This window comes from Pelecanus crispus, chromosome 8 (genome assembly GCF_030463565.1).
Source record: "Pelecanus crispus isolate bPelCri1 chromosome 8, bPelCri1.pri, whole genome shotgun sequence".
Taxonomy (NCBI): Eukaryota; Metazoa; Chordata; class Aves; order Pelecaniformes; family Pelecanidae; genus Pelecanus; species Pelecanus crispus.
The window spans coordinates 37,655,301-37,668,672 of NC_134650.1; the positions used below are offsets into that span (position 1 = coordinate 37,655,301).

General features: G+C 34.8%; 1 protein-coding gene across 1 annotated transcript in view; it reads right to left on the minus strand.

The window, feature by feature from the left end:
* LOC142594107 (transcription initiation factor TFIID subunit 4-like) overlaps positions 1–13,372 on the minus strand; it is a 148,803-nt gene that overhangs the window by 98,343 nt on the left and 37,088 nt on the right. The window contains exons 9-10 of the mRNA XM_075715154.1: positions 11,804–11,918; positions 4,253–4,422 (exon numbers count right to left, since the gene is read on the minus strand). Of these exons, the coding sequence (XP_075571269.1) occupies positions 4,253–4,422; positions 11,804–11,918 (285 nt within the window). The remainder of the gene's footprint in view (positions 1–4,252; positions 4,423–11,803; positions 11,919–13,372) is intronic.

Genomic DNA, 13,372 nt, shown 5'->3' on the forward strand with positions numbered 1-13,372 from the left:
TTCATCAGCACATTTTCAAGCTTCGTAATAACTGGCCTGCACAACTATGTGTGTTCTAGCCTAAAAATCTATTTGGATGAAGCAAGAGAATCCAGTACTAATTTTGTGATAGGAAGTGTTGCAGGTATATGCTATGTTATCAGTGTAATAGACTTTTTCCAAAGAAAATTTGTAACAATGCTAGATAACAGTCATAAATACAGTATTTCATAAAATTATGCTACAGAAAAATTGGTTTCCTAATGCAGATGTAAAAATAATTCTGAATGAATGTGAAATAAAAATACAATCAATGATTCTCCAATACATTTTTATCATACATATTTAAGTAAAAATAATTTGAAAATACAAGATGGACAGTTAGAATGTATTCAATATGGCCAAACCAGTCCCATATTTCTTAGAATGTCACACTTATAATTATTCTATTCAGCCAGTGCTCTGTAACAATAAAAACTGAAGTAGAAAAATTGGGTGAGGAACACTGAAAGTGAAAAGAAAGAGAAAAAGAAACAATCTAAGTCAAAGAACACAGTATGCCAAACTTATCTTTCATTATTATTGCATTAAGACAGTTAATTTATGGTTAAGATCCTCCACAAGTTGTGACATTTTAGGGATGGCCAAGTAAAAGCAAAATGCCATCATGTGGTTGCAGAAGAAATCAGTTAGAATTAAAACAAAAGTTCTGGGAATTAATAAGCTGCTGCAGATCTAAGATTATGAGGATATCATGCTCTGTTGACCACATAATATAAAGCAAAGTTTTTTGGAACCACTAGTGGAGGTTCTAGAGACCACCAACTCTCAGTCAAAAGACTTCTCAGGAAAGTACACAACATACCTATTCCCTTTTCCCATGGATTTAGTTATCAGGCAATATAAAAAGGGTCACCTTTTATCCCATCCTTCACTATGTCCTGCTACCTTTCACTAATATAAAATACAGTGCAGCCTAATTCTTATCTGCTCTCAGAAACAATGCTGTAATAAAGTAATTCCTGAGTTAAGGAGTTTCTATTTTCACAGGGTGGTTTCAGACCAGAGAAAACTGTCACACTTAAAACAACTTGCTAAGTCATATTGTTTTATTCGTTAAAGTGTTGCCCCTTTTGGTAAACAGTGGAAACTCAGAATGTCAAAAACTAGCTTCTAAAACCTAACAAATACAGCATTCTTACCCACCAAGAAATAGCTTATGAATGAATAAAAGTGAAACAATTACAAATTATTAAGGTTAACGTTCTTGTTTCTTTCCCATAAAACCACAGGAAAAAGCTAGGATTTTTCAGCACTATTTATTTGTGACCATCTAATTGACTTATCTTGCCCTTTAAAGAAATACTACCCATTTTACCAACAAAGTTAAAGACCTAAAAAGTTTAAAGAGTTTGTATGCACATCAGCATGCACATGTATGAAGAACATCAACCTCTGCATCTCAGCTTCGCAAAAAGAGAAAAAAAAGCCTGACAACTCTTTGCATATGCTTCATTGTGTTGTGCTGTCACATAGAAAGATCAGGGTTTAAAGTTTTATGATCCTGAATGAAATAGCAAAAGAAATACATTATCTGCTAAGAAATACCCACTCTTGATTTTGCATCAAAGAAGAATTTGAAACAGTCACAGCCCTGTCTTCCTACATGAACAAATGTCAATGATTACCAGCCAAAGATGACTAGATACAAGATTGTATAAGGAAGCATGTGGGAAGTGGAGAAATATCTTTGCGTGAATTACCTTTCAGTTACCCCTTCCATTTAAAAGGATCAATAATAATATTAGTCATTTAGATTTAAAATAAACTTTGGATGATAACACTGCCAAGTTACAGTAGAGATAAGAACGTACAATATATTAAGAAACTCTTTCACTATAACTTTGAGGCATTTGGCTGGTGGTTACTGCCAAAGAGTGAATAGCATCTGCTCTCACTTTAGCAGTTTATATTCTGACTCTGGTGAATGGAAGCACAATCTCTGAAACAGCCTTTGGGGAACACTACTGAGTTGCTCGACAGAACTCTTACTCAGAAAAGAGAGAAGGAGATTAATATTACAGAAAACTTGAAAGATCTAGCTTCTGAGAAAGGAGAGAAGAGCAGTTTCCTAATACTGTACACACCACAAATCTCTCTTTTACTAAAACATTAAACACGTGCCCTAAAACTGAAGTGATCGTTCAATATGGATAGATTTGAAGGTAGAAAATAAGGTCTAAGTCATACTCAGGTAAAAGTAAAAAGAAACAATCTATTTTATCTCATTTGTCAACAGGCATAACAAAAACAGAAGAATGAGGACTCACATAACATAGTGTCTTTTTCCTTATGTGCTTTGAGAAGGTCACAGCCTCCTTTGCTTAGTCCTGGTGTGTCTAGGCACAGCAACATATGGCAAGACTGAGTTTTGTCATGAACTTACAATGTCGTTATTTTAAGTGCCCAGTAGCACAAACTACTAAATTTGTGTGTGGTCCTATGCAAACAACAAATCTGGCCACACACAGTGAAAACCAAGCTTCTAAAACGTCAAAATCAGCTGAAGGAATTCTCTCCTCAAGAGCCATAGATCCCAGATAGTAGCCACTAGTGAACCCCACAGCCACTTTCAAAACTATAAAAGGCTTCATGTAAAGCCAAAATAAAGCTCTAAAAGTGGCTGCAGGAGATCACTAGGAGTGGCCACTCTTCTGGATTCACTGCTTTTGAGAAGTAAATCCCTGCAGCTGCTTTTAAAAGCTTTGAAAGTTTCATTTCAATTATCAAAGCCAATAAAGCTTCAAAAACAGCCATAGGGATTTGTTCCTCAGAGGAGCAAACCCCAAAAGGCAGTGATGAATAGTGTGATGGGTTCTGTGGCTCTTAAAGTATGTACAGATTCCTGTAAGTCCTGCACTTGTAATTACAGCTTCATGTTGTGCAGCAATTGTTACACCCAGACAGTTCATTAAGGCTTATATGGCAAATTCATTACTGATTGCCCATTCTTTTTAACAGTTTTATGTCTGTTTCCTTTTTGTTTTCTTACACCTGTATAAACTATTATGTGAACATCCCTCACAACAGTTTCTCAAACAAATTTCATTAAAACCTTGCTGGCTTCCTATCTCAGGTGGTGGTAAGCCATCTCACAAAATGTTGCACATATGCTTTCCCAGACTGCATCACATCATCGCAACATGATAACTGTAGCATGCAAAATAATTCATTTCTCTGAGTGAGAACTTAAAAGGGCATTAATTAAAATACAAGAGTGAAGCTTGACAATAAGTCAATGAAGAACTTTGCCTGCAACTGCAATATAAAAATGCTTCCATTAATTCAATGAACATAAACACAAGTAACATTTCAGAAGTAACCGCATGACTTAAAAACCTAACTGTACTGATTTGTAACAAGATTTTGGTCTTATCTTTAAAATTACGAGAACTAGGTCCCTAAAAATTTTCCAAATTTAACTAGTGACATAAGCATAGTTCTGGAAGAAATATATGATTTATGCCGCTAAACAATTTGAGCTTAGTATCTTAAGACACTGATGGCTCTGAAAATATTACCAAAATTACATTGAAAAAGATACATTTAGGTACTAGAACATATGCAGTATATTAATGAAGTATGTCATATAAAATACATTCTGAGCATACTTACAAACCTTAAAACGTCACTGATTTTGAATAGTTACTTTTTCTACTAAAGTTTTTAACTTCTTTTTTCAAATGGCAGAATAAATACATACACCTTTTTGACCAGGATAAATAAATACACCTTTTTGAAAAAAAAGCTGTAAGAAAATCACTATGAACCTAAAAAGATGCAGGTGTTAAGAACTGAATAACTGGTTTGTACAGGGAAAGAAAATCTTGACAGATAGCTTCAACATTCTGTTAAATGTTATTCACAGGTATCCTCTGTGACCTGTACTACTTACTTTACCTCTCTGTTTCAATCTTCTCATGTGTAAAACATGAAGGAGGACTGTGAGAAATAATTAATGTTTGCAAAGAGCTTTGAGATCCTTGGATAAAAAACATAGGGAAAGCATCAAGTATAAAAGTACCAGCATACTATTTTTTTCCAACTTGAGATAACTATGTCACTTTTATCACAAAAACCTTGAAAGTTTAGTAATACAAGATTATGTAATAAAATGCTTAAAAAACAATCTTAAGTGCTAAGCATATTCTGTTACTCAGAATCACGTAACTCCAAGGGAAACGCTATCAAAAGGAAAGGACATGTTTCTCACCCATTTCAAGTATGCGTTTATGTAGAGGTATAGCAGCAAGAAAGGGTTCATCTTTACAGGACTGTATCTGGGTTCCAACCAAGTCAGAGTTGGTAGCCATAATTCGGGCACTTTCTTCATTAAGATTAACGCCAGCCATAGAGGCAACATCATTGATGTCGTCATCATCTCTACAATGAAAAAAACAAACAAACAAACCCCAAATAAAAATAATTCTGCATGTGATATATTAATTTTGTATATTATCCACTTCTCCAAAAGTAATCATCATGCAACATGCCCAGTGGCTGGGCCAACTTGAGGCACAACCACTAGGGTCTCAATTTTCATACAATATATTCTAGATTCAGAAATAACTAAATATTTCTCTGATCACATCAGGAAAACTTTAGAAGCAGGACAATTTGTCTGTAAGAGAAGGTGTGAGAGATGTGTCTTTTCTTCATCTGAGAGTCAGTGATATCAATGAAACCAGGATGGTCAGGAAACTAACGGCAATGATCACCACTAAAGACAGAGCATTTGGCTCTTCTCTTTATGCTGAAAAGTAGGAGTAAAATGATAAAATAAATAAAACCTCCCACAGACATTAAAAGTGAAAACATTAATTTAGAATCCTGCACTGTTTCACAAGTTCCTATCAAAATAGGCACCAAAGCATTTTCAGCAATAGTCTGGAAAGATTCTTTGATCATTGATGAGTTCATAGGTAAGTTTGGGTTCCAAGTGTGGTTTGAATATGTGCTGGTATTTTCTCTGGCAACATACAAAAATCAGTTGAATTTGTCAACTAGTTTTAGAAAAATGAGCCCCATTTGAGAAGATGATAGCAGCACTTCCCAGGCCACTGTTTGCCCTGCAATACCCTTCCTAACAGCTTGAGGAAGAACTAAGAAATTTAAGTTTCCATACCTGTATCTCCCAGGCATCTTTTACCTCCTACCTCTATGAGGTATGACTCATAACTGTGGAAACAACCATCTGTTTTTAGCACATTCTGTTTAGTAGCAATGACTGACACAAACACTGTATTTCAGCATATTCTAGGAGCGATTACACAACCTTTGAGAATATATATATGGAGAAGATCCACATACATCCAAGTCCAGACTCCTATTACTGCATAAAGCAAACAAATAAAAGCTTAATTTAAAAGATTTTTTTTTAAAGTATTGCATAGATGTCATGCTATGCACCCTAGAATACTTTCTGTCACTGTAACAAGTTTAACGCCTACACTAAAAACCGAAAGCTACAACTAAGGTCTGAGAACAAAGGGAGAGAAATCTAGAAATCCATAATCTAGGTCCTCGCTGTCCTCCCATACACTCCTTGATATCTGCACAAGAGCAGCCAATTTTGGTGGAAGACTGCTATGGTTTGTTATATATTGGGTTTGTTTTCTTCTGCGGGAAGAAGTTAAGAAGGGATTTTTCTTTGTATAAACCTGGAGAAGTGTGCTGAACACTTGAAGAAGACAATGGAAAATTTTACAATGACTGTCGAAAAATACTACACAAATAAGCTTTTATTATTTTCCATGAGTGCTAAGCACTCGATTTCTTCTCTTAGAACAAAATTCCTGAGGACAGTGTCACAAAATTGATCTCCTGCCTTGATGGTTTTCATGCTGAATCTAAAGGATTTTCATTTTTACATTTCACATGGTATGTATTTGATACTCACAGGAGAGTCACAAGAGCCACCATGAAGAAACAGGGCTGCTATGCATTCAGTGCATAGATGAATGAACTACTCTTCGGCCTTGTCGAACCAGTTGTGGAACTGCCCCCAAATACCACAGCTGATAAACGTACTTGGCCACGTAACAACTAACAGTGACTTAAATATTCAGTGACGAGTTCAGAAGATTCTGACTACAAATGAAAAACAGCAACTAAAACTGAAAAAGGGGAAAACCCAAGATTGTGGGGGGTTAAAAACCTCAATGCTTGCAATAGAATGAGCATCACCCAAGGCAATCTACCCAGGACTCACAATGCCTAAATCCAGCAGGCCTTTTAAACCATGGCAAAAGCAAATTCATATAAAGGTAGTTATCATAACAAAAATTCAAAACTATGTAAGACTGTGGAAGCTACTGGAAAACAGGCTTGAGCCCAGAATTTCAAAATAAAGCTAAAACCGACCAAACTACAAACCATAAACCAGCTTGTGCAGTTGGAAAAAAAAAAATCCAATATTGATTCCCAGTGGACCCTCACATCTCTGTGGGTGCGAAGGCAGCACTGCTGCCCTGTGGGGTCCGGCAATGCCTGGGTACCACTGCCTGCTGAGGGCATCTGAGCGCAAGGACTTAAAGGATCTTGATAAAATAGTAACTGAGCAGGATACTCGTATGCTTTCTATATACAGCCCCCATGATCTCACTTGCTTTAGCAAGCATTTATCACACAGTTACACACAATCTCGCTAGCACTAAGTAATACAGTCTCAATCCTGTATTTCCAGATCACATTGCCAGGACTGAGGTACTTTCATCTCCTTCAAGCAATCATCCATACAAAAATCAAGATAGCACTCTTGACTTCAAGAACACAATTTTTAAGAGAAGTTTATACTTATCTCTACTTTTACTTAATAGCTGAAGAAAGTACAATCAAGCTTTTACCTTCCTTCTTCTTAGCATTTTAGGTATTCCAATTTTTATTTAGAGTACAGATCTGTGACCGCATTATAAATAAACAAATATTGTCTGAAATAAAAACAGAAAATTAATTTGGGCACAAATCAGGATTCCAATGAAATTATCAAAATCAATGCAATAGCGCTTATAAAGACCATCGCTGCAACTCCTGGACAGAATCATTTCCTTCCATCTTACATTGGCGATCTACTATCTGTGAGTACTTTTTTTTTTTTAATGTTATATGGAAGATAGATATGAAATGTTTTAATCATAGTTGGGACTACAATTTTTTCAGTCTAATGGGAAAATCTCTATCAACATATCCTTTTTGACTTTGAGGAACTTCATCACGAAAGAGAGCTTCGGTTTGGATACTGAAACACACACACACATTTATATATAAAGAGGGCTGGCATTCTTGCCAAATAATTTCCTATAAAAGTCAACTTTTAAATCCACATGAGTAAGTTTTCAGAAGTCATTCCATGGAACAAAGATGCCATCCAGTGGTCGTCTAGATTGATGATTACTGTCTATCTTTCCCTTTTCATCCCAGTACAGTATTTTAACAATTTCATGTTTCTTGGCACATATTACTGTGCTCATACTAATTATACTGTTTCAGTAATTATTTCTGGTTTTTACTGAATTAAATTCTGAGTCTTACAAGATAAATCTAACATTCCAACATGCATGCTATTTTTAAGACAACAGCTTGGGTTCTCAAACTCTTTCCAAACACAAGCTACATCTTAAAGTAGTCTAAGAGTTCAATTCTTCCTCCTATATTCAACCTCTTGTAACATCTCTCCCTCTTCTCTTCATTAAAAACACTTGTGCAATTACAAAAAACCCCAAACTTATTTGAAAAAAAGAAAGAAAAAACAAAGTATTTGCACAGTTGTCCACCACATGCTTCAAAGTTTTTGTTTAAACTAGAACAAGCCATTAGAAAAATCTAGTAGCATTTTCTTTATAAAGGAAGCTTAACTGCATGATTGCATACTGTTTTTCTTTCTCATGCACTTTGTAAGATTTGAGCCAACGACGTTCAAATGAACTGCTCCTAAATAAGCTATAAGAATACATGAAGCAACTGAGACAACATTATACTATTGATTCCCCTCTCTCTCAAAAGTGAAATTTCATGTTGTTAGGGCAAAGTCCCTATGCATATGTGAGACTCTGAGCACATCTACAAATTCCATGGATCACAAGATCAGAGATCAACACCACCACATTGGATATAAACAGTGACTTGAAATTACGGTAACAGCCACTACTATATTACATTTTATAATAGCATAAATTCTGTTTACACAAATTTACTATAATGCTTATTCTGACATTTAAGCTTTCATTTGAAATTTCTCCCTAATACTGCTTTGTCATACAATTCATTCACAGTCTATGTTGGATCTTCTCGCTGATAAGCAAAAGGGATGACAGAACATACCACATTTGTGGTCAGCGTTTTTCTTTATTTTTCAAAAATACAGAAAAAATACACGATCACTTTATAGCTTGAAATATTTATTTGGAAAAAACAAAGAAACTTAAAGCTTAAGGTTTTACAGCATACATAATTTTGAGATGAAAACTTTGAAATTATCCATTTAACACCTACATTAGCTTTCTCTCTCTCTCCTTAAAGGAGAGGATGCTTTGCACATTATTAGATGTAACATCATGCATTTTGCGGCATTTTGCAAGAACTATGTTATTAAACTTTTATTTTTAAAAATAAAAATAAAGTAACAGGCAACAGATTCTTTTGGGTAGGCAAAAGAGGTCTGAAAACAAATTTCTTCTTCTCAGGTAGACTCTACTTTAAAATGGCTGTCATACAAATACTAAGATAAGCTTCAAATGATCTCAGTCATTTCATAGAACTGATTCTGAAAAAAAACACCCCATCACATTGGCTGTGTAAAACCTGATACTGAGAGGCTCCAAGAGGTTATATATAACTTTGAAATACTGTTTCAGAAAAAGTAAGGTTGCTGTGAAAAGGAAGGACCATCTGGCTAGCTGGTACACTATGGCAAACATCATCATCACACACATTAAGGGAATGGTTCTGTCCAGTTCTTCCCTCATTTTACGTGCAATGCCACTGAGCCTTACTGAATACAGTTAGAAAGTGGTAGGATAATATAAGAGTACAAACATGTATCTCCATCCTTGGAGATACGTAGAACTGGACACGTCCCTGATCTAACCAAACCTGCTCTGATTCAGAAGCTGGACTAGTTGACTAGTTGAAATTATTCTGACTCAATATCAGGGGGAACAAATGTTTCCACTAGTTCTTTATATTGGCCACAATCTGAACTATGGGTAATAATGACTTTGAAAGTCTGCCACTCTCACTGTCATCAGTGGTAGATTATGTTAGTGGGAGCTCTGAGGTTACCCAACTGAATGATGATGTACACAGCAGCTGTAGCCAAATACACAGGCCCCTAGCAGACTTCAGTGGACCTTCTGCTTCATCTCTCCCGACTACAGAAACCTCTAGCTGGACTATTATGGTACAAATGTTAGTCTGGATCTCTACTGTAAAACAAACAAAAAATTACAAAAAATGGAATTCAAATTTCCATCCTTAGGCTGACATAGTTGAAAAGTCCACTAAACTGACTTGTCTGTAGTTCTCTCTGAAAAATTTAGCAACAATAAATTTTAATTCCAAAAAAGGCAACATAAAATTTCATTAATACAACAACTTTACATTGCAAAAGTCTTGGGTTGAAAACTCTGCATTATAGAACAGCTACTATAATATCCAGTGAACTCATGTAAGCAGTCTTACAGTCATTAATAAATTCTGACATTAAAGGCTAAGCTGTAATTTGCAAAATTCCTAACTGCTACCTCTTTTATGTAATTCCTTCCTGTATTTCCCATAGTCCAGAACAGAAGAAACTGAAAATAACAAAGTTCACATTTCCATTTCTAGTGACCAACACTTTGCTCGCAAGAGTGAAAAGCTCAAGTAAGTTATTTTAAAGAAAGCAGAATATAAAATAATGAAACAAATATGCAATAATAAAACACTAAGGGCAAAATAAATTTATACATAACACAACTATTTTTCAAAATTCTTGCTTTGCTTTAGATGCCAGTTTGCCTTCTGGCTAAAAACACATTCTTCACACACGCTGGGAATGTTGAGGAAAACTAGTCAGCATTCAGAGGATTAATACAGATTTCCAGCTCTGTGCCTTTAGGCTTAATAGTCAGACATCTATTTGTCCTCAGGAGAGGTTAGGGGTTGAAATGCAAATATGCAAACAACTGAATTCTTTGTTAAGATATCAAGAAAAAGCTTGATCTTTGCTGCTGTTTAATAAATCCTTGCAATTTTATGGACTTATTTAAATGCAGCTTTGTGTCTTACTATTTTGAAGGAGAAAACAATGCAAGGAAACAAACACATTCATTCTGACTAAAATTTGTTCTCTAGAGGAAAAATGACATACACCCTTGACAGCTTATTTACCAAACTCACTAAAGATTTATTGATTTATCAATCAGTGCCTTGAGCATTTGCTTCTCCCCAAGGGAAAATTAACAATTCCAGCTAACCTAATATATTCTATGTATAAACTAAGTGAATGCAAGAATCAATCCTGGCACAGTTTACAACATCCAGTTAAAAAATGCTGTCCCTTTTGGTGTATGTAAAATTGAAAGCTATACTAACGAAGAATAAATGCTCATGTTGCTTACAAACATAAAAAATACTTATTAAGACAGTGCAATTGAACCCAACAGACATTTTAAATCATTTAAATACTCAGTGGGAGGCAAAAGCATTGGAAAATAAAAAATTGAATGATTTTGCTTCTAGATTAATACTAAGTACTACCACTATTAGTTGCAATACTGACATGCCTCAAAGCAGAGATATTTCAAAGAGCTACAAATTCTCTTTTACTTCACCTGCAAAAGCATAAGCCTGAAAATTAATTACTGGTTTGATGATGTCAGAGCAACATAAGAATTCCAGAAGATGAAAATGAAAATCTAGGAATATTTTGTCATTTAACAAAGAAAGAAAATGTTTAAACACAAATAAAATGTACTTTCATCAGTGGAAAAAAATTAAAACGATGGCAGCAAAAGCAAAAGGCAGTAAACATAAGATTAGCTTTTCACTACAAAGAGTAAAAATATCCAAAATACATATAAAAGTTTGAAGTACAAAAGACCTGGTGTAGCAGAATGCTACTGTGTTGAACCTTTGCAGCACATGATTACTACAGGGACCCACAGAATGCCCCAACCTCTGCTACCTAAGTAAGCACATGAAAAATAGATACAGCAATGTCTTCTCTTTAAAACCAAGAACAACAATCCTCCGCACACATACAAAAAAAACCCCAAACTCACTACCAAAACCATACAGTATTTTCTCTATGCTGATGAGGGGATAGCTGCAGCCTAGCTACAGAAGCCTATCGACAGGATGCCTTGTTGTCACGAGTATCTTCTCAGCAAGATATGTTCCATATGAACGTTAGAATTCGATACATAAAACCAACCATGTATTTTTTTAAAACTTCATACACATAATTCCATTTACCAGAAGTTTTATCATAATCCACAGAATTGAAGGCTTTATTAAGCATTAAAAAGTGCATTTAGAGAAAAATCTTCAGGACATGTCATGACCCCCTCCCTCCCTTTTGTTTAAAATAGAACTAAGTAAAAAAATTGTCATCCAATCACAGTAAGAAAATGCAGGAATTACTGTAAAACACTGCCCTCTGGTGTTAAGCTAATCCCAAATTCTATTTTATATTTAAGATGTGTCTGTCCGTCCCGCCACCCCCACCCCCCCCCCCCCCGAACAACTCCCCTGCATTATTTTTTATTATTTTTTATTTTTTTACCTGAAAGAACCACCTCCAGGGTCATTCAGCTTGTTTTTCTGATTTGCAGGGACCTGAACACCAAAGCCCCCAGGACTTTTGCTGGCTTGTATTGTTGGTGCCTTCCCTACTGTGCCTGAAAAACACCAAGCAATGTTATTATGAGCTGTCTTAGACAATTTACATCAAAGAACCTTCTGTCCAGGAACTAAATTTAACTGTCTGTAAATTGCAAACAAAGGAAGTTATTATTTTTAAAGATTACACTGCTGAAGAAGAACAATTTAAAATAGAAAATTTATATTAACATGACAATTTGTTCAATATTTACAGAATACTGAAGATTCCAAAACTGAAAACTGTTGGCCATAACTGGTTATAATACACATAATACCTATAAGGGTGTTTGCAATTGCCAGTAAACCACTTTTCTACATAATCTGCACAGAATAAAGCAGAAGAATTTGAAATGTTCTTAATACAGGTGCTTTAAGTCAGTCACTCAGGGTATTAACTATGCCTTTTACATTTTTTTTACATAGTCATTGTTCATTGTTGCAGAGAAAAACATGTATTTTCAGAGTTGAAAACATTATTTTAAATATTTTTAAACTTTTTATATTGTATGTAAAAGAAAAACCACTATTGTAAAATTTGACATAACCCCCTTCATAAAGGTTGTCTTTTACTTTCTTAATTTGAAAACGATGATTTAAAAGTTAATTTGTATCTGTAGCTAGACTTTACAGGTCTATATGTAGAAGTAAAACTGGGCTTCCTAAATGAGCTGAAATGTGGTGGACATTCAGCTTCTTGTGACAGTTAATTAAAAAATGGGTATTAATTTCTCTCTGACATTTGGAAAAATCTAACAAAAAATAATTACAAATTTATGTTGCTAATTAGTAAATCAACAGACCTGTATTATTATTATTAAAAACATTCTATCAGCATGCAACTGAAAAAGCATTGACAAATGAAACTTTCGGAGTAAGCCCTCCTTTACTGCTTAAACACATGTTTACTTGGGTTATATTTTGTGTTTCCTTTAATCCCACCTGTGTTTTGGCATGTAAAAATAATTAATTCATATGTCTCCTTGACTTAAAAGATCTCACCTTTTTCGTGTATATCACTCATTTTTATTGAGCATTACATACATATAGCATTTGAGACTTTGAGAAGCACATGAAAGTTATTCCTGCACATCTGTGACTCAGTTGCATAAGTGACATGCTATGAACTTTAGTAGAGTTACATTATTTTTCTTTCATGAATTATAAAAAATGAAACAACTATCCCAACAAATCCTTTTAAGAACACTTCTTTGCTAAAACAAAAGTGTTAGCTTTGAATGAGTCCAGCATTACTTTTTTATTTTGAAGTCTTCATCAACTTCAACATATGATCTTAAAGCAAAATTAATTTGACAGTGTCCGTTCAGTTCTTCAGTCTATATAAACAAACTGTTGTGTGGACTTTCAACATTAGCAAATACAAAACAAGATTTAGAACTTCAGGCTCCAAGCCTGGGGAACAAAAATATTTTGTCATCAGAATATTCCAGGTCCATGAGATGTCACAGATAGC